The 25850-nt window shown below is 39.7% G+C and overlaps 1 protein-coding gene across 2 annotated transcripts; it reads right to left on the bottom strand.

Moving 5' to 3' along the window:
- Nucleotides 1-1505: 1505 nt before the first annotated feature.
- On the bottom strand, nucleotides 1506-23262 carry si:ch211-241j12.3 (actin family protein). 2 transcript variants are annotated; one of them, XM_007905065.2, is made up of 11 exons: nucleotides 22804-23262; nucleotides 22158-22272; nucleotides 21158-21313; nucleotides 17920-20100; nucleotides 13729-13851; nucleotides 12608-12736; nucleotides 11422-11617; nucleotides 10027-10151; nucleotides 9048-9241; nucleotides 4907-5040; nucleotides 1506-3552 (listed from the first exon to the last, which is right to left on the bottom strand). In XM_007905065.2, exons 1-11 carry the CDS (start codon nucleotides 23208-23210, stop codon nucleotides 3320-3322), a joined length of 3993 nt encoding a protein of 1330 aa, XP_007903256.2. In that variant the 5' UTR covers nucleotides 23211-23262; the 3' UTR covers nucleotides 1506-3319. The 2 variants fall into 2 exon arrangements, with proteins under 2 accessions (XP_007903256.2, XP_007903257.2); XM_007905066.2 differs by lacking the exons at nucleotides 1506-3552; nucleotides 9048-9241 and having other exon boundaries at nucleotides 5006-5040.
- Nucleotides 23263-25850: the final 2588 nt, after the last annotated feature.

Here is a 25850-nt window from a genome sequence, read left to right as displayed (position 1 = left end):
CAGGCAGAGCATCAGTGTACTTGAATCAATGATAGATGTAGAGATAGATTTTGGTGTTATCAGAATACATAGAATGTTACAGCACAAAAGAGACCATTTGGCCCAACTAGTCAACTTCAGCACCTTGGAACATCCTCCCGACGTGAAAGACACTTTATAACTGTAATTTTGTTGTTACTTCACATGAGCCTCCAGCTCCCCTAATGCCCTCTCCCACTCTTCTATTTTCTACTCCCCCACATTTGCATTAACCTTCTTGTTACATAGTTGATGCTTTTTATTTCAACCTCAGCTTCCAGCAGAGAGTTCCATATCTTCCCCATCCCACCCCCTACCCCCCTCAAATATACTGTCTCCAATGCTACAATATCCTTGCTGTAGTATGAGGACCAGAATTGCACATAATACTCCAAATGTGGTCTAACCAAGGTTGTGTAGAAATTTAACATTCCTAACCAATTTCAATATTCCATTTGTCTGGACATGTGGAAACTCACCTATGTTTGTGAATGATGTGGCCAGGGGCAGCACGGAGATGAGGAGGGGACCAAGTGTAGACCAGATGTACTGTATGATGGCAAGGGGAGAATAATAATAAATCAATTGCGCACAGCAGTGTACCACAAACAGTGGTGGATTTAAGTGACCAATTTATTATTATTTTTATTTTTTGAAGGTATTACCCCCGGAAAGGTGATCCGCCAATCAATTAACAACCGGGTTCATACTTACTGCTAGGTAAACAGAGGCATGTGGAGTGAGGAAACTTGCCCAACATTTGCCATGCCTGGAATCGAACCCAGGTCTCTTGCTTGCGAGGCAAGTGCTCCAACCACTAAGCTGCAGGATTCCACATTAGAAGCTCTTAGAGGAAACAAAAGTAGAGACAATGGATAAAGTAGGATTAGAACTCATGGGAGTGAATGGGAGAGAAGTGATCAGGGATAGATTTGTCACTGTCAAAGGTAGCAGAGAGGTTGAGCAACAGTTAAAGACCATGGTTTAAAATATATGGGAATTTCAATCCACCACCCCTGAGAACGGGATTATGTCCAGCTATAATGCAAGACTGCTGGAAGTACTTGATGCTCAAAGAACATCCCAGTGTGGTGATGGGGGTTGGTGGGATGGGGGTAGAAACCTAAAACATTCAAGAAAGAAAATTAATCCTGTTCATGCTCATCCTGTTATGTTGTTCCAGCTCTTTGTGCATTTTCAGCTTTTACACCCTGCAACCACTTAACTGTCCAGGGCCTTGGGACCTCCTTCCGACATGACAGGCGCTATATAAATGTAATTTGTTTTATCAAAAATCCTGCTAAATGCATTGTAGGCCTCACTTACCTGACATGATGGCATTTCAAGTTCTCTGCATGCACTGACACTATTCCAAACCCTTTTCCCCTTTATACAAATGATGAAGGAAATCACTTTGAGGTCCAATGGGAACTTTTATGTTTTTAAATAAAATCCGATGAACAGTAAAAACATACTCAATACAGAAATCATGGTTTTTAAAAATATTTATTTAGAATTTGTCAATTGCACAGTAATGCAGCTTTATCAAAGTAATTTCAAAGTTCACAATTTAAAGCAAAGGTAATATAACCCAGGCATTTGCTGCAATGTGTATGGAGTACAGTACAGAAGAGCTTCATGAATGCAAATACTTTAAAATCAATATTCTATATGTAAAGTTTAAATTTAAAGTAAAGTTCATGCTCCTCATTGATTCAGTAAACAAGAATAGATTCATCCTCAAATAATAAAAATGTGTAATACTACAAGAACACAGAAAATTGTGATCTGTGAAACAATAAATTAAATACAAATAAAAAGGGACAGCAACTTTATAAGTTAGTACTAAGATAATTTTGATGTCCACAAGTTCAAACAGTAAAACTATTAAAAAAAACTATAGTGAACCTTATTCTCTCTGGAACCATCTGCTTCGATTACATTGACCTCCTGTCTCTAAACAGATTGAACTCACTGAAATATACATTGTGAATCAATGAGTTGCCTTGGATTCCACCTGTCTGCTGGTAACCCAACATTACAATGTCCATGGAGTAAAATAGAGGGCTGAAATAGAGCTTCACAAATACTTTAAAATTAATAATTTATACGTATCTTACCTGCACTTGTGCTTCAAGTGTAAGTAAGTGTTAATAAGTGTTAGCGGTTGTCATAATCTGAATAATCACACATCTTAATGCCAATGTACCACATAGATTCCTGATTCAAAACAGATTCCTTGGAAGTTTGTCCAATGTTTGATTTTAAGTCATTCATGATCATGATCATCTCCTGAGGAACACGTGTTCAGATGTAGGAATGTAGATTGGAGCAAGAGAATAGCTGCCAACACGGCAGTCACTGCAGTACTTACAGCAGCTTTTCCCTCAAAACAGACTGGGCTAGTCTTTTACATCAATCTTATAGAAAGTGGCAGCTGGAAATATGCCAGAGAGTAAACAAGTGCATTACAAAGTCTTAAAGCATCGAACATTACTAGGTGAAACTTGTGAAGTTAAGGCTCTACAATGGTCTTATTCTAAAATTTTCAAACCTTACCTTTACTTACAGCTGGGAATAGTATGCATTTCCTCAAAACACACTTGCAAGCCCTCTACTAGTTGTCAGCAGGTTTTACCATTTCCTACTCTGGACTTAGATACAGTACTGTTCTTCATCCTCTAACATTGCAATGAATGACATAGTCAGATAGTTTTGTTTTATATCTGTTCTTAGAGGAATCAAAATGCAATTTGGATTTATTAAAAACAATCCTATTTTCAGAGGGGATTCCCTCCATAATTAGTGTTGTGCAACTTTCGAGGACGATAATATTAAGTTGCATGAACTCCCTCTCTCCCTTAGGTTACGGAGTCTTGCTGAGATTATGGTTCCACATGAGCCCAAATTAGTTAATTCTCATATTTAACTATGGGATGCATAGTTGCATTAGAAGCAGAATACCCTAGTTAATGTTTTCTTCCCATTGTCCAGACCCTGTAACCAATTCTCATGCAATTACATTTGGCCATGAAGTTTAACTGGGGAAGGATGGAAGACCCTTACACCAGGTACTGAACTATTAAGACTCAGGACTCCAGCCTCACTGCAAGAAGGGATTTGGTGAAAAAATAATGGCTGTGATCAGAATTCCAGCAACTCAAAGTACAAAAGAATTCCTGTGTAGTAATTAAATAATTCAAGCCTTATATATAATCCTGGAGTATTGCTTTAAAATAATACTGAACAAGTATTGCATTGAACATCAATAAAAAAATTGCCCCACAAGTTCATCAATAATTTAAAAACACTTCCTATGAACAATGTTAGAACCATATTCGCTGTATTCCTCTCGGCTGATCCAGGCGCTCTGAAAGGCATGTGAGCTTGCCAGGACAGCTCCTCCACTCCACACGGTGAAGTCCCGATTTTCTGGGCTTGCCACATGCACATGTGTGGACAGGTTCAGAGGTACAGTGGAACGGATTTCTTTTTGTATTCGAGCAGGTAAACCAGTCAGCATCGTATTTCCACCTTAAAGAAATAAACACATTTTAAACACAAACTGGTGAAATTTTTCCTTATGCTTTCCAATCGAGCCTCTTAGAAGAAAACACGTGTTAAATGGAGGAAGGAGAAGGAATAACTGAGTACTATCTCTTAAATATTTTGCTTATATTCCCTACTAATACTGGGCAAGGTGTTCAGCCACACAAGCCAGAAAGACCCTGAGTAAAGAAAATCACAATCTATTCTGTCTAACTAGAGTAAAAAATGCAGGTTGGTTAACCATGGTGTAATATATATATTAATTCTTGCATTTAATATAGCGCCTTATCACTTTGTCAAGACATCTCAAAGCGCTTCCCAGTATATTTTGTAAAGTGGGGTGACCATGTGCATTCTGTGGACGAACACAGCAGCCAAGTTCAAAAATGTTTGCATGTTTGAAAATGTAAACGTCTCCTTGATTATGTAACTGCCAAAGAAAAGGATTAAAGGCTTGGATGCAGATTGGATTAGGATTTTAAAAGGGAGGTCAACAGATACCTGGGAAGTAAGGAATATAGAGGGAAGGTGGGGAAATGGGATCAAACAATTGGTCATGATCCAATAAACAGTAGTAAAGGTTGAATGATGTAATCCCTTTCCTGGTTTCCTTTTGCAAACAAATATAAACCAAATACTAAAGATGCATTCATTGTAACTAATGATCAGGTTTGATAATCAAGAAGTTTACATAAGTACTGATATATTTCACTGCACTTGATGTGCTAAGACTACCCTACAAGATAGAATGGGCAGCGAAGCAGGTGAGCGGAAAAAGCAGATAGCAAAGAAGTTGAGCAGGGGGAAAAAACAAGACAAAAAGAAAGGCCCTGATCACCGTCTACAAGATAGAATGTTGCTCACAAGGTTGAGGACAATCCTACACCTCTATTCTATACCAACAGGCTGGTCAAACATGAATAATGCCTTTGATTACTGTCGACCTACCTAAATTTGCCAGTGCAGCCCAGATAAAATGTCTCATGTTTCAACCTGGCTCATTTGGGAGCGCTCTTGGCTCAGAGCCATTAGACCAAGGTCTAGTCTGCCTGGTCAGGTACACATTAAAGATCCCATGGCACTATTCGAAAAGCGAAGTCAGGTCTCCCTGTGTCGTGGCCAAGTAAAATAGTTTCTTCACTTCATGATTATTTGTGGAACATTGCAATGTGCAAATTGGCTGCCACATTCACTCACAAAAACACACTTAACTTTATGGTATATCCAGTGAAGAGATTTGAGATGTCCTCCTGACATTAAAGGTGCTACATACAAATTGGAAAGATTATTGTAGGATTATTCATTACATTCAATGAGATTTTAAAATTCTGATATTTACCTGAGAGAATAATGTTTCCAACAAAGGTTTTCCTCAAGTCTATATCGCAGCGAATAATAGAGCGAAGAAGACTCTCATGAATTCCATAGTGATCTTTTCCAATAATTTCTGGTCTAAACAAAATCTCTGAAGCCCTGAAAGAATTAAAATTGTACTTTTACAACATGCTCACTAAGCAATAAACATTAAAGGACAGCACTGCATTTCCTACTTTGTGTAATATTTCCACAACAGGACAGTAACTGAGTCTTTAAGATACATTCTGCAGCAGGACTCAATAATAATATAATAATCCTTGCATTTGATACAGCGCTTTTCACGTCTTCTAGGCGTCTCAAAGCGCTTCACAGAATATACTGTAAAGTGAATTGACTGTTTAATTATTATTTAATTAACAATTAGCATATTGTTCTGGGCATTGGATTTTAGAACATCCCTGACTGATGAAATGACTGATAGATGATACGTTTAGTCATTGAGGCCTGGAAATCATAACCCGTATTTGAAACAGTGCTTTTCATATTAGGAGGACGTCTCAAAGCATTTCACAGAATTTACTGTAATATGTAGTGACTGTAGTTTTGTAGGCAAACACAGCAGGCAAATTGTGCACGACAATGTCCCTCAAACAGTCATGAAGTGAATGACCAATTTTATCATGGAGATTGTTGGCTAGGATACCAGGAGAAATTCCCTTTTCATTTTGGGTAATGCCATCGGATCTTTATGTCCACCTGAATTTATCATCTTGTTACGAATAATTTAATCTGAATTGCTTTTACATTGTGTTGGCATATTTCTATATTAATTACCTCAAATTACTTCCACAAATAATCATTTGACTATTTAAAAAAATTATATTTCTATGAAAATCTACGTCCTGGCCAACAATCTCCTGGATAAAATTGGTCCTTCAATGTAGTGATGTTTGTAGGGTATTGCTTTGAGGGTATTACAAATGTAATTTTGTTGTTGTTGTTATCACATCGTTGAGACGTCTCAAAGCGCTTCACAGGATATACTGTAAAGTGGATTCACTGTGTATTTTATCGGCAAAATGCAGCAGCCAGTTGTGGATACCAATATCCCCACAAACAGGGGGAGTTTATTAGCCAGGACACCAGGAGAAACTCCCTTCTCTTTTCGAATAGTGCAATGAGATCTTTAACGTCCACCTGGTCAGGCAGACGGGTCCTCAGTTTAACATCTCATCCGAATGAGTGTTAGTCACAGATCCGTGCAGCACCAGGAAATATACACCAGTTGTGGTTTTTGCAGAAACCTTTGTTGAACCCCGTTAAAACTTTCCTCCAATGTCTGCACTCCACCTAGTGGCTGTAGCTGTCATTTTCTTTATTTTCATCAGCTAACAGTTTTATATAATAATAGTAATTTTCACATTTGACAGACGTCTCAAAGCGCTTCACAAAATATACTGTAAAGTGAATTGAATGTATATTTTGTAGACGAAACGTGGCAGTCAATTGTGCACAGCAGTGTCCCACAAAAAGTCGTGGAATGAAGTGACTAACAACTGGGTTCCTGCTTACTGCTAGGTAAACAAGCGTGTGGAGTGAGGAAACTTGCCCAACATTTTGCAATGCCGGGAATCAAACCCGCTTCCGAGGTGAATGCTCTAACCACTGTGGTTACACTAATTCAAGCGTAATAAAATTGGTTTCTTATACTTTGCTGAAATCTTCAGGATACAGCAGTAACTCCCTGGTATGAAGCGGGTACAATTACAACCTTCCTGTTTGTGTGTGTGTAATTACAATGTGTGATCTGTGATAGAGTCCAGTTTGTGTTTTTGCTGAGAAAAAGTACCTCATATTATTTAATTGCAGTCTTTTAAAAATCACACATTTTTTTCTAAACTGTTCAAAGGCTTTGAATACCCATTTTGATGTGGCTCCAGCATCCCTTTCTGCTCTCCCTCTGGCATGTTCAACCAGATGTTGAAAATTCTCCATATCAGAGGTTCAAAGACATTGGTTTAGCTTTGAACCCCAGAAAAATGGGATGTTGAAACTTTGAATAGAACCTCAGCTCATCATAGGGCTTTGGTTTTATGGAAAGCAGAGCCCATTTATTTTATATACAAGTGAAGTTGAGAGAATTATTTGTTTAATCTTGTATGAATGCATTCCTTTTAACCTTTTTGAAATCAATTCAATAAAGCGAATCAATTTTGACTTTGATCTACAAATCAGTGTGTTGTGTCCTCTCTCCACATTTGCAAGGTATGCAAAATTGCAGGACAGAATCAGATTATTAATTCGTTACAAAACCAGTTGTTCATCCCAACAAAGTTAGAACCATAGAAAGTTACACCATAGAAGACAGCCATTTGGCCCATCACGTCTGTGATAAGAGCAATCCTTTCAATCCTGTTTACGTGCCTTTTCTACATACACCTGTAATTTACTCCTTTTTTGATATTTATCTCATTATTGACAATGTGTTGTTGATCTAGTTCCTTTTTGAAAGCTAATTATTTTGCATTACATCTTATACACGGTTCCTGACAGGGCATTCCATATCCTAACACTGTGCTTAAAAACAAATTTCAAATTCTCTGTTCATTGAGACAAAATAATAATAATATGGTCACTTAACCCACGATTGTTTGTGGGACACTGCTGTGCACAATTGGCTGCCACGTTTCGCCTACAAAAGTCAAATTCACTTTTACAGTACATTCTGTGACGTGCTTTGAAAAGTCTAGAAGGCATAATAAGGAGCTATATCAAATGCAAGATTATATAGTTTAGATGTGAGTATAAAAGCAAATTTGTATTGTATAACCTCCTCATTTGCTCATATGCTAATTCTTATATTGATGTCCTCTTAGTCACTGAATCAACAACCATTGGAAATAATTTCTATCTGTTGATATCAAAAGCCCTCAATTTTAAGACCTCTCTATCAGGTCACCTCTCAACCTTCTTTATTCCAACAGGAAACAAATCCCAATTCCTTCAATCTGTGCTTATAGGCCAAACCATTCATCCCTGGTATCATCCAAGTAAATTTCCTCTGCATCCCCTCTATGGCCTTGATGTTACTTTATTAGCAGTCTTGGGAATGAATGCAGGTTCAGACTGGCTTCATCTTCAGACCAAGCAACTGGAACAGACTTTGCACTAATAAAATTGATTTTCTTTTTGCTACTCATGAGACCCCTTTTAAGCTCCACTCTAAATGCAATATTCACTAACAAAGGAGCAGATGGATGTCTGGGGAGATGTCAATGCCACTTTGAAATGGACTTCAAGGAAGCCCGCAAGCATCATCTGTCCAGGAGTTTATTTCTCTGCTTCACTCAGCATCTCTCATTTTGCCATGCTTCAGGGCAGCAGATCAGTATTCAAGGAAACCACATGGGCAAATCATTTCCGCTCTCCAATGATGCTCCTAACATGCTTCATCAGCACAAACATCCACACAACACAATGCATCTTCCGTGTCAAAAGTGTCATAGATTTTGCGCACATACACACACTATAATTTACATTTCTGGGGGGTCAGCCAGGTGTGATACATGGGGAAACCCATCACACACTAAAGAGTATCCAAACCAAGTTGAGATTTCCATGCATCTCACCTGCAAATGAACATAGATTGTTGGAATCAAATGCATACTCTCTCCCTCTGAGGGACACATCCAATTTACATTTATTTAGCGGCCTCCCATCACAAGTAATAATAATAATAATCCTTGCATTTGATATAGCGCTTTTCACGTCTTCTAGACGTCCCAAAGCGCTTCACAGAATATAATGTAAAGTGAATTGACTGTATATTTGTGGGCGAACGCGGCAGCCAATTGCGCACAGCAATGTCCCACAAACAGTCATGGATTGAAAATAACCAATTTATTATTGTTTTTTTTTGGAGGGATCATTATTAGGCGTGTGGAGTAAGGAAACTTGTCCAAGGTTTCGATCTGCCTGGAATTGAACTCATGTCTCTCACTTGCAAAGCGAGTGCTCTAACCACTGAGCTACAGGACTCCACAGGACTCCTCCAAGTATATCTCAGAGTGCTTTACGCTGCTGGCTGGGCACTCAAGCTGGAGACTTGGGTCTAAAATATAGCCTGTTTGCATTGTGCTAGGCTCACTATCCACAATAGTTACCTGAATCGCTCATTGCCTATAGCAATGATTTGACCATCCGGTAGTGTATAGTGTAAGTTCCAGTTTCCAAATCTTTCAGAATTGCTCAGTTCCTCTTCAAAGTCCAAAGCCACACAACAGTGCTTCTCCTTGATTTCACGGACAATTTCCTGCTCAGCTGAAGTGTTAAATGAGTAGCCCCTCTCTTTCAATAACTGTAACACAAGAGTTAGCTTCAGAACTGAGCAAAACATGGGGTTGCTGAACAGAATGTACATACGTTCACCCAAGCACAGAATTCTAAAATTACTCTCACCACATACAAAATATAATAAAACAATATTAAAAAAAGAATAGTTTTCCTTAGTCTAATAAACTAAAAGAACATCCTGGAAATCCTGCATTTCAATCAGATTCTGAAAAAGGTTTAAGGCAAGACTCTTAATCGTAACTGAAATCATGAGCTGAGGAAGCCTCCAAATTAGCTCCTTCTGATGAGACATTCGATCAAGGTCCCATCTACTTATTAAAATAATCCATGACCCTATTCAAAGAGAGAAAGCAGTTTCTCCTTTCAAATATTCCTGGTCAACAATTCATTCTCCTCACAACACCCCCACCACCCCCTTCCCTCACCACCCCCACACAAAAAAGAGTGGCCAATAATGGCTGTCATGGCTGTTTGTAGAACATTTTTTCCATTTGCTTGTCATGACATTGGCTACTACATTCACCTACAAATACACAGTCACTGCACTTCACAAAAAACTAATGCGCTTCAAGAAATTGAGACACTGTATCAAATGCAAGCTCATCTGCAAAGAATAGATCAAAGGAACTGGAAATAGTTTATTCAATTCCATGTTTAGAGTAAGGATTGTTTCCATCTGCCATGGTACTTGGTGAAACTATCTTTGAGAGCAAGATACTAATTGAATGTGTGCAAAGGATTGCTCATTTGTTCCTTATACATTTCAAAAATAAACAAAAGTGTACCCACCTTTTTAAGATATTCAGTGAGGTCTCGACCAGCCAGATTTAAGCGTTGTATAGCATGAGGGAGGCTGTATCCTTCATATACTGGCACAGTGTGGGTGACTCCATCTCCAGAGTCCAAGATTACACCTTCCAATTGAAAAAGTAAGATATCTTGAAGGACTTAAATAACCATCTTTCCATTCCTATTTTTTTAAACGAAAAATCCTATTGCAAACAAATGCACATTAGCAACCGCTGTATGATGGGCCCCTCAGGCTCTCCCACTACCAGATTAGGCTCATGCTAATGAAGGCATAACTTATCACAATGATCATGAGAGTGAAACACACACTTATGGGTAAAGTCTGCCTCAATAGAATGAAGCTAATCAGTTTATTTATGGATAATGGGTGAAGACTTGATGCATCATTCTAAATAAGTTCATATTAACGTTTTTGTTTCTGCATTAGTGAGGAAATATAAAAAAATAGTTTTAATAGAAGCAATGTTTCGCAGTGTGCAATATTTCTCGACCAGCTTTAGTATTATCCCTGGACCCATCCCGCCTCTCCAGCTACTGCCCCATCTCTAACCTCCCATTCCTCTCCAAGGTCCTGGAACGAGTCTTCGCGTCCCAGCTCCGCTCCTTTCTTTCTCACCATTCCCTTTTTGAACCCCTCCAATCCGGCTTCCGCGCTGCCCACAGCACGGAAACAGCCCTGGTCAAAGTCACTAATGACATTCTGAATATGTGGGCTCCCTCTGCCTCCTTGTCCTCCTTGATTAGTGTTTCTACCACAATCAATTCTCAAGTCAAATAATTTCCCTGATCACACACATTCATGCAGATTGTCAATCTTTTTGCTGTAAGGGATTTATTTTTTCCTATGCATGTTGCTGTTAGGTAGAAAGGGTTCTGTAACCGAAGCTCTGCCAATGGTGCTCATTGCCAGAGAAGTGGTAATGAAGGATGAGGAAAGAGACTCTTACTACCATTTTAAATTTCTCCATTCTAAAATAATAATCCTTACATATGATGTAGCACCATTCACATTAGTAGGATATCTCAAAGCACTTCACAAGGTAATCTATAAGGTACAACAATAATCCTTGTATTTGATATAGCACTTTATCATGTCTTCTAGACGTCTGTGACTATGTATTTGGTAGATGAAGGAGTTAGCCAATTTGAACATAGCAAAGTCCCACAAATAGCCACAAAGTGAATCACCAATTTTGTTTTTGGGATTGTGGGCCAGGATATTGGGAGAAACTACTTTCTCTTGGTAGAGAGTGGAAATACAGTATGAGGAAATCAGAAGTGTAATGTTATATTCTACCATTATGCGACAGCATTGAAGGCTCAAGCATTCAGGTTAATTCAACACAGCAACAACAGTTTTGAAATTCCATATACCTGTGGTTCTCCCAGAAGAATAAAGTGCTAAGACAGCTTGCATTGCCACATAGGAAAAAGGCACATTAAAGGAATCAAACAGGATTTCAACCATTCTCTCTCGGTTCTGGTGTGGATTCATGGCTGCCTCAGTCAGCAACACTGGGTGTTCCTCTGGTTCAATGCGCAACTGATGGTAGAAGGCATGATGCCAGATCTGAAATAAATATTCATCGGAAACCCTTTATTACTTTCATCAAATTCATTCCAAAAATGTGCTTTACTTGAATATACTGGCACTCTCAGATGCATTTATACTCTGTGATGCGCTTTGAGACGTTTCAACACAATAAGGAGCTACACCAAAATTATATTTTAGAGAGAAGGGGAAAGAAGAGGTGAAGATTCTGACAGATTCTTAAAACAAGCAGCTCTAAATGCACAGGCTTGGTGTCCAACCCCATTTCTATGAAGTGCTCTGAGACATTATTCTACACAAAGGGAACTATACAAAGGCAAGTTATTTTGGAACAGGCAGGAAGTCAGAAGCACCAGAACAACAACAACATTACATTTGTATAGCGCTTTTTACGTCGGGAGAATGTCCCAAGGCGGTGAACAGTGTACAGCATTTCAGTCCCAAGTTGGGGTCAGGGGTGAGAAGGGAGGGGAGGGGAAGGGCGATGGCCGATGGCATGGTCGAAGAGGAGAGTTTTGAGCCAGAACCTGAAGGAGGCTAAGGAGCGGGCGAGGTGGAGTGATTAGTGGATGGAGTTCCAGAGGTTGGGGGTAGAGTGGCTGAAGACCCTCCCGCCAATGGTGGGGCGGATGGGTCAGGGGATGTGGAGCAGGCCGGAGCCGGCTGAGCGGAGGAAGCGGGCGGGTTGGTTGGGGGTTAGGAGGTCACAGAGAGAGGGTGGGACAAGACCATTGAGGTCTTTGTAGGTGAGGACCAGGATCTTGAATGGAGTCGGGTGAGAGTGGGGGAGATGGGGTCATGGAGTTTGGTGTGGGAGATGACACGAGCTGCAGAGTTCTGGAATATCTGCAGCCTGTGGAGGGAGGGGTTGGGAAGGCCAACAAGCAGGGAGTTTGCAGAGTTGAGCCTGGAGGTGATGCAGGCAGGTACATAAGTAACGGAGGGTTGGGGGAGAGAAAAAGATAATTAAACATTCCTGAAATGAAGTGCTTTTTGAGCCATATATACCTTTTCCATTTCATCCCAGTTGTTCACAACTCCGTGTTTCATGGGGTAGTACAAGGAGAGGACTCCACGCATGTGCTGAGCATCGTTGCCTACATAAAAATCTCTCTCAAACCTCCCTCTCGAAACATCCTGGAGGCAAAATAAATAAAATCAAATGGATAATAGTTTGCTCCACTACAATTTGCTGAGCAAGTAAAAATGAATAGGACACCCAACATTTACTCCTACGTTTTGGTTCATTTGCTTGAGGAGACCACTAGAAGGGGCAGACAAATACAAGACTTTCCCTTACTCTGCCCATGTAGGTCCCTAATGCCATCCTCAAGATTAGCAATGTCCACGTGGAGCATCAGACCCAAAATCTGAGTGTATTCAACACCACAGCAATGGGCATCACCTTATTGCAATAACCTAGTGAGAGATGTACGAGGAGTTCCAATGACCCATTGAAAAATATTGCTTGTTGCAATGAAATAATTCTCTTATATCCAGATTTGTAGTTAAATAATGAGATACCCATTAATTAATTACTGTGTTGTTGATCAATAGAGATCTTTAGATTTATATTTTGTTCAGAGATTGAGGATAACCCAATAATTGGTAATTAATTAGTTTTCTTTCCTGTTTCCTCCTCCCTCACTTCAAAGGGTAACTCACTTGCCCGAAATGGATTTCCCCNTTTTTTGGCTGGACAAAATAGTCTCCAGAAAGGTAATCAGTACGTCAAATCTGAGTATTTTGACATAACAAAGTTACAATCAATAATTGACAGGTGTCATATATATATATTTATAGACACACACACATAAACACACACACACTATGCAGTTACCAGGATAACAAAAAATTGGCAAAGCTACAAAAAAAATCCCAAAATGTTAACCTCGTTGTTTGGTGCCTAAATGCTCAGAAGCTACTCGAGAACAAAGCAAACTGGAAGAACACATTCACAGTACTATAGTTTACTTCAGAATAACAACCAATTTACATAATGGCTACCGTTAAATGCTTTGTAAAACTTGGCACTCTATAAAGACTCATTGTTTTAGAATAATACGCTAAATGAGCCTTAGGTAATTAGTCCGGCTGTTTCACAGTGAGGTTATTGTTAGCATATTTACCTCATATTTGGGTCGTCCAATTACTGTTGGAAATATGGTAGTTGGTAGTTCTTGATCAGCAAAGCCACCCTTCAACAAACCAGAACCTATGTCTAGGACAATTGGTGTGTTATAATTAGAGACCTGTCAGGACATAAAAAACAAAACACTTTGACAATCATCAACTCTTTAGACACAACATACTCTGAGCTTTAAATGGATATCTCTATAGTGGGTTATTGAAGACTCAATCGTACTTTGCATTAAATTTCCAACAAAGCAGTTGAGCTGTTATTAACTGCCTCGAAAGATGACTGGAGAATAGCATGGCAGGTTAAGATAACCAAATACCACGCAGGAATGCAATGGCTGCTGTGGATCACGGGTAACGTTAACAGTTGAAATATTTGAATAGATCAAGCCCTGGAGATTTTGAATTACTACCTTTTGCAGTCAGAGAGCATTTATTCAAAACTTTTCCCCAGCTGACTGAATGGATGGGGTGAAAATCAGAACAGGGTAGGTTTTGATACATAAGGAATGGGACAATTTTTTTCTCATTCCATGCTTTCTTAAGCAATGGAGATGTGTATGCAAGACATCTATTGCATGGGACAATCCGCCACGTTACTGCACAAATCCGAACAATAATACTGTTCAGACATGAACAGACATTTCCTTCCTAAAAATAATAGACATGCTCAGTTGGTAGCACTCTGAGTCAGAAGATTAGGTGTTCACTCATGTCGGACTTGGAACTCATATAATCTAAGCTAACACTCCAGTGCAGTACTGGAAGTGTATTGCATTGGCAGAGGTGCTGTCCTTCAGATGAGACATTGAATCAAGTTCCTGTCTACCTGTCTAGGTTAATGTTGAATATCCCATGGTACTATTTGAAAAGAGAAGAGAGTTCCTCTTGGCATCATGGTGAACAACTCCCGCCCCCCCCCCACCACCACCACATAAAATCACTCCACGACTGTTTGTAGGACGTTGTGTGCAAATTGGCTGGCGAGTTCACCCACAAAATAAAGTCACATGCCTGAACAGTATATCCTGTGAAGCACTTTGAGACGTCCTGATATACTGTAACATGGAGTGATTGTATATATTTTGGGGGCGAACTTAGCAGGCAATTTGTGCACAGCAGCATCCCATAAACAGCCATGGAGTGAATGACCAATTTTAATTGAGCGTTTATTAGCTTGGACACCAGGATAAATTTCCTTAACACCTTGAAACAACTGAAACGTAATTTACAGGCAATTACTGTCTTTTTCTCAGACACAGGGAAATTTTTCTTTTCCCAGAAGATAATTAACCACTGAAACACGTATCCAGAAAGTGTGGTTGAGGCCAGGATATTTAAAAAACAGGTTTGAAGAGAAGATAATAGAGTGGATATACTGGAAGGATGAAATCAAATAGGCTGAACAGCTTTCTTCATGGAAACCAATCTTGTGACCGTAATTGAACATAGCAGTTATTAGCAAGATCTCACAACTATGAGGTGAAAGATCAATTGAACTCTAGTATTGTTAGTCAGGTCACAGAAGAAGAAACTCCCTTCTATTTTTGAATAGTGTCATGGGATGTTTAATGTCCATAAACAGATGTATATTTGCTCCAAAAAATAGCTGTTATACCAAAACTGAAAGTGTTGAATGTCACTATTGAACCCAGACACGAGTTAATGTTCTCAGCTATGATGTTGCTAATCTTTAGACTCACCCTTCGAAACAAAATGACCAAAAGAAGTGCATATTGGAGAATATAAAATTCAAACCAACTTTCCCAGTGCCTGTAATTTGTTCAATGAATTCCACAGTTCAGCGAATGTACAATAATCAAGGATGGAGTTCCAACAATTTGAAAACATTTTGAAATGTTAAAAAAAAGCAGTATGTTTCAATAAAACCCTCACAATCTTCATTTTCCACAAGTCTCTTATTTAAAACTTAATTCTTCTTTGGACCCCAGGCTGGATCAGGCAGAGTAATAATCCTGGTGTGTTTGGCCCTGTACAGAAATGCACAGGTTCCAAATCAGTAGGAATGCAGCATTCCTGGGGCTTGCTGCTCAGCCCAAATGGTGGAACTTGAAAATGGAGTAGTGTCAAAAGTGACTCTCCTGGTGCCAGCTCAGTAACTGAATAACACCATAGAGTCAACCCTCTGCGGGAGTTTTGGTAGTCCAGTTCCTGAGCCAGACAGATCTGCAGTACTACAAGGAACCTCGGCGTTTTGTTCGACCCTGAGCTGTCCTTTCTCCCTCACATCCGCACCACAACTGGCACCGCCTTCCATCACCTCCGGAACATCGCCAGACTACGGCACTACCTCACCCCTCACGCTGCTGAAACCCTGGTCCACGCCTTTGTCACCTCAAGGCTGGACTATGGGAACTCTCTCCTCGCCGGCCTTCCCGGCACCTCCCTCCACAAGCTGCAGGTCATTCAGAACTCTGCAGCTCGTGTACTGTCCCGCACCAGACTTCGGGACCACATCACTCCCACCCTCGCTCGCCTCCACTGGCTCCCCATCCCCCAGAGGATCGATTTCAAGATCCTCATCCTCACCTACAAGGCCATTCACGGCCTTGCTCCCTCCTACCTCTCCAACCTACTATCCCCCTACCTACCTGCCCGTACCCTCCGTTCCTCAGGCTCCGGTCTGCTCCACGTCCCCCGCCCCAATTGCCCTACCATCGGTGGTCGGGCCTTCAGCCTCTCAGCCCCTAGGCTCTGGAACTCTATCCCCCAGTGCCTTCGCCGCCTCCTCCCTTTCCTCCTTCATGGCCGGTCTCAAAACCTTTCTCTTTGACCGTGCCTTCAGCTCCCCTCTCGACTCTCTTCCCCCTCCTCGCTCCCTCCCTTCCCTCCCCTCACCCTGACCATTTCCCCCCTGCTCGGGTCATGACCCAACTGTGCAGCGCCTTGGGACGTCCTCCTGACGTGAAAGGCGCTTTATAAATGGAATCTTGTTGTTGTTGTTGTTGCTGATGACAGATTAACCAGCCTGACTTGATGCTCTGGAGGCACAGACGAGAGTCTAGGAGCAGGGATTCTTCTCATTCAGCTCTTGTTAACTCTTCAAACCACAGCCGGCAGCCTAGCATAGTACTTGCTATGGTACTAGCAAGACAAGCAGGGGGGAGCTTGCCAGCCAGTACTCTCAATGGTTGTGCTGGTTAAACTCCAGCAATACCTTGTACACATTCTAGGGATCCCTAAGCCTCAGATCGGATCTTGCCAATCTGCACCTAATCCTCTCCGGAGATAGTTAAGCAGGGCACATCCATCCAGGGAGAGAGTGCACATTCCATTCCAGATACAGGAACATATCCATGCCTAGATGCAAATACACATTTCTATACACATGTGGAACTCTGGCTGGTTTAGATACTCTTTAAGCTACAAAGGTGGGTTTCTGCATACCTCAGACACCCACCTTGACCATGACTGGCTGTTCCACCAGTAATTTAGCTTTGACAATGTTTTTTTTAAGTTGCCCTGAATAGATTTGCAGAGGTTGATTTACCCTGGATATTTCTTTCCTTATAGAAAGGACCCTGCACAATGTCCTTGGCAAATCCTCGTTAATATGCGATGGACATTATTTACATGGATTTCAAAAAGGCTTTTGACACAGTACCGCATAAGAGATTAATAAAAGAATTAGTGGTTATGGGGAGAAAGCTGGTGATTGGGGTTAGTGAAAGTGACTTGCTCTGTCAAAGAGCCGTCACAGACTCGATGGGCCGAATGGCCTCCTTCTGTGCCGTAACATTCTATGAATCTATGAAAATCTACGAAAAATATTTGGAACTTGCTCTTTCCAAAAAACCTAGAGTATAGGATACCTTCAATTAAGATCACTTTGTTCACTCACCTACTTTTAGGTTATAGCTCTCACCCTTGGAACTGTAGAATTGTTTTAAATATATATATATATTAATTATATATACATATACACATACACACAACTTGGGAGCGAGGAAAGCTTTCAGTAACCAAAGTGTTAACTTACAGTACACATTATATCGTGTTTAAAAAGCTCTAATTCTAAAAATAGGTGATCGAGCCCAAAATGCAAGATTATCAGTGATTTTATTACAGAGAAATTAATCAGGTCATCCACTAAAGGGATATCACAGGAAATAAATGATTCATAAATATTTATTCTATAAATATTAAAAAAATTTAGTTACCTTCATAATGGAGGCTTGGAAAATGTGAGTGTCCAAAGATGGATTCCGTGTACCAGATTCTTTTACATTTAAATAGTCAGATTTAAATTCAGAAGAACATGCTTCTGCATTGTGAAAATCCTCATCGTTATTTATGTGATCTGAAAGGGAACCATCTATAATATTTAAGGATTCCTTTTGATTCACAACATTCCTGGATTCACTGGGCTGCAATATTGTCCCAGATCTGCAGATCATCTCTAGTGTTAAGCTGCAGTTGCCAGCTGCAGTCCTTGATTTTACTTCATTGGGTACGAGAGTCTGAGTTGCATCATGTTCACCTTCCTGAGTCAGAGCGGGGTTTAGAACTAACCTGGAGTCATTTTCACCTAAACACATTTCACCATTTTTAACAACAGAGTTCATATTCTCTGGAACAGAGTCGTTGAAACAAGTTACTTCAGTGACACGATCACCCTTTTTGCAAGTTACTTGATTTATCTGCAGGTTTGTTGAGTCAGATATGTTAGAAGTTCTACTGGTATGGTCTGGCTTCAGTTCTGTTGCACAATACCTGTTCTCTGGCCACAGACTGAGATCTAACTCATTTGCTGTTTTACTGCTGATAGTCTCTTGATATATAACCTCCTGTGAAGTTGGACAAGTTTCCAAATCAATTTCTGACAATTCATGATCATCATCATCATCAGTCTTCCTTAAATCAGTGGAATTTCTCAAATGCTGTGCTGGGTTAGTCTCTTTCTGACATTGTATCACATTTTGCCGAATCCTTCCTCTTGGCTTAGGTACTGGAACACTTAGCTGGTCTTCAGTACCAATCTCTCCATCTACGACAAAACATTCACTGAAAGATTGCTGAGTAGACCTGGATATTGGAAACTTTTCTACTTTCAGGGACAAGTTGGTTTGCACTTCACCTTTTGGCTTTTGTTTAGTTTTTATAATTTGGTGTGTTGTGTCATTGCGTTCAGCTGTGAATCTTTCATTGCCTCCAAAGGTTTTGCTCTCAGCGGAATGAACTTCCTTCATACGATTCTCTTCTTTATCTAGCAGACTATTAGCTTCAAAATCTAATGGATTGTTTTGTGGTTCGTGCATTTCTGTTGGATTCAGCAGTGCACCTTTACCTGCAAAGCTGTTCAGTCCCAGATAATCTTCAGTAATGCTAACCAGACCATTGGTCTCATCGCAATTCTTTCCCTGGGTTTCTTCCAAGTCAACTTTTTCTATCTGGTCACACATTTGCAATTCTCTGGTGTCTGGTACAACACAGCCTTCAGTTGGCAACTGTTGGGAAATTAATAGTTTGTCACCTTTTGTATTAATTAAACTATATTCTTCATTAGCAAGAAGGGCTTTATTTTCAACAAGAACCTGGTCTCGTCCACAATGAATTTTGAAATGTTGCAGCTGGGTGTCTCTCTTGTTCCCCGAGCTAGGTGCGACCTCTATATATAGAGGCACTTGTTTATTTGCCGTATCTTTGCTGCATTGGACACAATTGGAGTCTGGGTCAACACTGTTCACAGGAGGTTTAAAGTCCTTAATCACTAAATTAGTTTCCGCTGATTCAGATTGATTTGTCAATTCAGTCCTCAAATTAGCTGTTAAATTAGAAATCATACGACTTGCAGCAGCTACTTTTGTTGTACTCTTTTGGCCACCATGTTGTCTCTTTGAAGACTTATGCAGCAATTTCCTTAAATTCCTGCTTTTCATTTGTTCTTCTCTGGCAAGACTTTGCTCCATCTTCTCAACCTCCTTCCTTTCCCTCTCCAACGCACTCAAGAATTTTATTCGGTCTTCACTTGGGTTCAATCTTTCTCCATTAGATTCAGCTGAAGTTTGGTTTGGAAATGTTTTGTTCTCTTCCTCAGACCAGCACTGCTCCCTTAACTTTAAACTCTCTTCGAAAATTCGGTCCTCAATCTGACACAGTTCCTTCAACTCCTGGTGTAAGCTGGGGTTATGTAGGCTCCAGTGTGCTCCTGGACTTGAGCCAGCAATGTTAAAGCCACAGTGAGAGCAAAATCCTCTTTCTTGTTGCATGCATTCTGTATCACAGGCCAAGCGCGAATGAGTGCAACAACAATCAGATTCCTGCTCCTCAATTTCAGACCACACAAAGTCTTCCAACCCAATCACTCCAGCGTCCGACAACTCCTTCAAGGACATTGTGAGCTGGAATCAAAGGTTCCATTAGACAATTAAAGAGTAAGCATATTTTTAAATAAAATATATAAAATTAAACATTACGCAAAGTGTAGAGAGGTATTGTCCATTTTGAAATGACAAAGCTGGAGGTGGGCGATGCAACTAATTCATAATTAGCCATTCACTACGATATTATAATCCTTGCATATTAATACAATTGATAAAATGATACTCTTCTTCTGTAGCCTGTAAGGATTTCTATTTTACATTTGCCTTTCGCTATGATTTTACAGTATGATAAGACACTCTCCTTCTGTGGCCTCAAGTGATTTGAGTCTGCAGAATTTCAACTCAGTTTATGGTGGGCATATTTAATACTGATGGCAGTCTTATTAAATATGTCCACCATAGTATTTAATAAGAAAGGCTGGGTAAGGTCACGCTGGTACAATACAGTAAAGGAATTTCCTCCAAAGGTGATAAAGGTGCATTGTTGGGAGGTGTACAGGGACATAAAGAAGATACAATATTTTTCAGCAAAGGAGGCTCTTCAACCCATTGTCTTTGTACCACTCTTATCTGCATCCAGGTCTACCTGATTTAAGAGTGCTTGATATGGACCATGGATGTCAAAGTAGGAAATTATTTTGTTCCCCAGGACTGACATCTCTCCCCTTCAATTATAAACAACCTTTGCTTCAATTATTTTGAGCTCAAATGGCATAGTTTCAATCCTGGCCACACTTGTCATATAGATAAAAGTTGAATAAATACATTTTTACATGAAATTCTTAAAATTGAAGCTATGATTAAAAACGGTGGTTTTGTTGGATGAAGTTTCAATCCCAGCCCAAGGAGAACATCAGTGAAGTTTCAATTATCTGGTTCATTGAAAAGTAATATTAAATCTTTCTTCAAACTTGTACTGTGATGATTGTAAAGTTATATGTTTTTGGCAAATATCTTCAATATTTAACTGAAGTTTACAACAATCTTGTAGAATTAGATTTGTGGAACACCAGGAACAATGTTAAAAATTGAGTCCTAATAAAAATGCTGCATGGAATGTTTTTCAGGAGCTGACCTTAACATCTGAATCACTCTTCATACTGCCTGGGTCACTGCTCACATCAACCACTATGCTGTTCTCTTCGAGGTCACTGTCATCTTGCTCCTCTTCCACCTGAGTCTGCAAGAGGAACTCCAGCTCCTCTTCCTGTTTGAGCACACATTCCTCCTCCTGGGTACAAACGATGACAAAATATTTTTTTAACTTTTTTTTGTTAAACTTTAGTAAACTTACTATCTCATGTAAAGGGTTTGATATAAATCCAAGAGCTGCATTGCCATAGTTGTCATCCTTCAGATGAGACATTAAACCAAGGTCCCATCTGCCTGTTCAGGTGGACGTTACAGATCCCATGGTACTAGTCAAAAAGAGAAGGGAGTTTTTCTAAAAATATAAGTTACCACACTTTACAGTGAATCCTGTGAAGAGCTTGGAAGCATCCTCCCCATGTGAAAGGTTCTAAACCAAATTAAAGGATTGTTATTGTTATTATTATACTACGGCTCTATAGCCTCATACAAATTCCAATATTGGAAACCTTTGATCAACTATTCTCCGTTTCCTTTATTCTAGGAGTGATTTATTACTTTCATATAACCCAACCTGTGCTCAGTCATTTACTGCAGTGATGAACTCAGGAAGACAGGAAGCTAGGACTGAAGTGAAATAAGTGGCGGCTGCCCAAGTACAATAAAATATTACATTTATATAGCGCCTTTCATGTCGGGAGGACATCCAACGTGACAGTGCAATAACAAAATCAGCTAAGCCATTTACTAAAGCTTTTCAACACAAAAACAAGTTAAAGATTACATTTCACAGCATGCTCCAATACCCGTCACTGCACCACTGGATCAAAAAAAAATCAGTCTTATACATTGGAAATCACCAGCTGACAAGAACTTAAAAGAATTTTGTGTGAGGTCCAAAGAATCTGTGCTCAATTACTCACAGAAGTTCACAAGCATATACACATACACAATACAAGTAAAAAAAGAATTAATTTACCGCTGACCTCTAGAATTTTGGTTGTCTTTAGCAGAAGCTTTTCAACATCACCTTGAAGGTTTTCCTGCTCCCGCATCTCCCAATCATACAGCATTGGGTCCCCTTTTCGTTTATCATCTTTTCTGTTCATGTGAAAAAGCACTCAAGGTCATTGCATTTGGAAAATAGAAACCAACAATTGGATGCAACTGGTTCTCATATTTTCACAATCCCCTTTTTAATCAAATTTAAGGTTATAAGTGCAAGTCCACCTTCATACAGACAGATTCTCAAGGAAAATTTAATGCCATGGTTTCAAGTTCATCTACTGGAATAACTTTGGTTGTCAAATATACCAAACTGAATGCATCCAGAGAGGTTTATACCATCTATCTGTTCAGGGATGGCATGGGAGAGGGTGGGTTCTGTCTTTCTACAGTATTTCTCAAAATCTATCAATAATATTCAGAGAAAATTATTTCAACAATGGTTTAATTGCAAAATATATTCCCAATTAGATGAGATGGAGCAAGTCGTGCAAAATTCATATATGATTATGTAGGCAATTCAGAATCAAAGTGTATGCATATATAGTTAGTTAAAACATGGTTAAATAGACTAAAGTAGAAGTGTGTATGGAAGATGAGCCAGAGAAAATAAATGTATGGTAGTACCTTTCATTACTAGCTCCTTCAAATAGTCTTCTAGATTCTGGAAAATCATAAATACCCGAGAGAATGTTTGAGATGTGTGGTTCTTCGGTGAAGGATTCCTTAAAGATGGGCTGAATCCCTAAGTATTTGATAGGGCTCAAGTTACTCTCACTGCCAGACTCTTCAGAACATGGTTTCTCAACAGTCGGAACACTACATTCTCCTAAGACCAAAGTGTTTTCTTGACCTACTGTGGCTTGCATTGCTACTGATCTGGTCTTTATTGCCTCAAGGCTGTTCAGTGTTGGAGATACATTGATAAACTGGCCCAAATGTGTTTGTTGATTTTGGTGCGTCACATTATGGCTAACTTCTGCAAGTTTGACATTTGTCTTCAGTCCAAACTTTTTTGGGGTAATTGTGACCATATAGGATTTCTCAAAGTCTTCAACGCGCAGACCAATCCATGGATTCTTATGCAAACCAGATGAATGCCTAACTTTCATCTCAAAATCCAATGTCTTTGGATTCCATTTTGGTGAGGACTGTTGGACACTCGATATGGAGAAAGAATCAGAAAAACCAAGTCTATTGAATTCAGACCATTCTGATTCCATCTCACCAACATTATCCTCTCTATCTAGCTCAGCCACTTCTATTTTAAGTGGTGGTTTCAACAGTTCTTTTGGCCAATGTTCTTGATTTGACATTTCACAATGATCTTTCACACTTCCACTTTCAAAATTGCAGCTGCTAGCTCCATCAATTCCAGAGTCGAAAGAAGACAAAGATGGAGGCTTTTTAGATGTTTTGCTTTCTTCTGGGTTTAGATAAACAATAGTTGAGGGAAACACAGTGGAGTTCAACTTCTGATCAAAATGGTTATTATCCCTATTGTGTCCAATTTGGCGAGTTTCATGTTTACGCCTTTCCACAGAGGAGGTATATGGTGCAGTACTATTTTGCTTCTTTGCTTCACATGAAGCTTTTTTAGTTAATGATTTCCAAAACCTGCGTGTGCCAATGTCCATCTCCAGGTCCTCAGCACCACTTCCAATAATCTTGGTGCCAGTGGGTGAATTGGGATGATGAAACCCTGTACTGTGTGGTCTTTTCAAGTAAGCTTTCTGCCACTGAATTGCTTGCTCCAAATCAACCAGCAGCACATGGCCCTGAGAAGTCAACAACTTCCTTATAATTAAACATCTGTAGAGAAACAAATATTGCAAAAGGGAAACAGCTGCAATCATAACTAATGTTTCATCATGGATACCATCACACAAGTATACATAGATTGATCGCCTTCTTTAGTCATTCTTCACAAAATAAACTTGTGGAGTTGTGTAGCGTGGTGGTTAAAGTACTCGCTTCCCAAACGAGAGGACAAGGGTTTGATTCCGAGACCAGGAGAAATGTTGGGCAAGTTTCCTTACTCTGCTTACCTTGTAATAATAATAATCCTTGCATTTGACATAGCGCTTTTCACGTCGGGAGGACGTCCCAAAGAGCTTCACAGAACACACTGTAAAGTGAATTGACTGTATATTTGTGGGCGAACGCGGCAGCCAATTGCGCACAGCAATGTCCCACAAACAGTCGTAGATTGAAAATGACCAATTTATTATTGTTTTTGGTTTTGGAGAGATTATTAGTAGGCGTGTGGAGTAAGGATACTTGCCCAAGGTTTTGCCCTGCCTGGAATTGAACTCAGGTCTCTCACTTGCAAAGTGAGTGCTCTAACCACTGAGCTACAGGACTCCACTACCTTGCAGTAAGTTGGAACCTGGTTGGCGGATTACTTTTCTGTGGGTAATAATCCCTTTCAAATAAATAAATACTAATTTGGTCACTCAATCCATGATTGTTTGTTCAACGCTGCTGTGTGCAATTGGCTCCCGCTTTCCGCCCACAAAATACATAGTCAATTCACTTTACATTATATTCTGTGGAGTGCTTTAAGACATCTCGAATACGTGATAAGGCACTATATCAAATGCAAGGATTATTATTATTAGAATAATGTCAAGTCATCCTCCCTGCCTGTATCACTTAGTTGGATCTCCAGTACTTATAGACAATTGAAGATGAAAATCAGAGCCAGATCTGAGAAAACTAACCATTGTACATTATTAGTTTCCTCCAGAGATAAGACAATGATTTAAAAGCAGTAATAATGCTGATCATTGCTCAACTATTTAAAATCATACAAGAATCTGCCAATCACAGCATAGGATGCCTTCATGGACTTCCTGTGAGCTTTTCACATAATATTTCCCCAGATGAGAGAAGACAAATCTGGGGAATAGTTGCAATATTGTAATTAACTGAAGGATCAAGCCCTCGGAACTCTGACAGAAGCAGAATTGCTTACATTAAAACAATTGTCCCTTCCCCATATATGGTTTCACCTTTTCTAACCTTGTTTGCCTTTGCAGTACCCAAACAACAATTAGTTGTTGTGAAGCTGGAATGTTTGTTAATTTCTAGGTAATTTAATAATATATAACAATAGCATTTGATATAGTGCCTCTTCACGTATTGAGACATCTCAAAGGCACTTCACAGAATATACTATGAAGTGAATTGACTATTTTGTGAGCAAAACGTGGCAGCCAATTGCACATAGCAGTGTCACACAAACAGTTGCTAATTGAGTGACCAAATTATTATTTAAAACATTTTTTTGAAGGGATTAGCCCCAGAAAAGCGATCCGCCAATCGACTAACAACCAGGTTTCTACTTACTGGTAATTAAACAGAGACATGTAGAGTAAGAAAACTTGCCCAAGGCTTTGCACTGCCGGGAATCGAACCCAGGTCCTTTCATTTGCAAGGCGAGTGCTCTAACCAATATGCTACAGGACTCCACAAATTGAAATAAAACAAGGAAGGATGTTGCTCCTCTGAATTAGAATCCAGCTCCCATTCACAAAAGGCTGTTTTACAGACAATGAAGTAAATTCTCTCACCGATAGTTTTAATAGAATTAAACAAAAAAGGCCTTCCTTTTGAAGCAATATGCCGCAAAGGAATAGAACACCATACTCACTGACGAGATAGCAGCTTCC

Source organism: Callorhinchus milii, unplaced genomic scaffold, assembly GCF_018977255.1.
Source record: "Callorhinchus milii isolate IMCB2004 unplaced genomic scaffold, IMCB_Cmil_1.0 Scaffold3, whole genome shotgun sequence".
In the NCBI taxonomy this organism is placed as follows: Eukaryota; Metazoa; Chordata; class Chondrichthyes; order Chimaeriformes; family Callorhinchidae; genus Callorhinchus; species Callorhinchus milii.
Note: the sequence above shows the minus strand (reverse complement) of the source record. Positions and strands in the feature narration are given on the sequence as shown.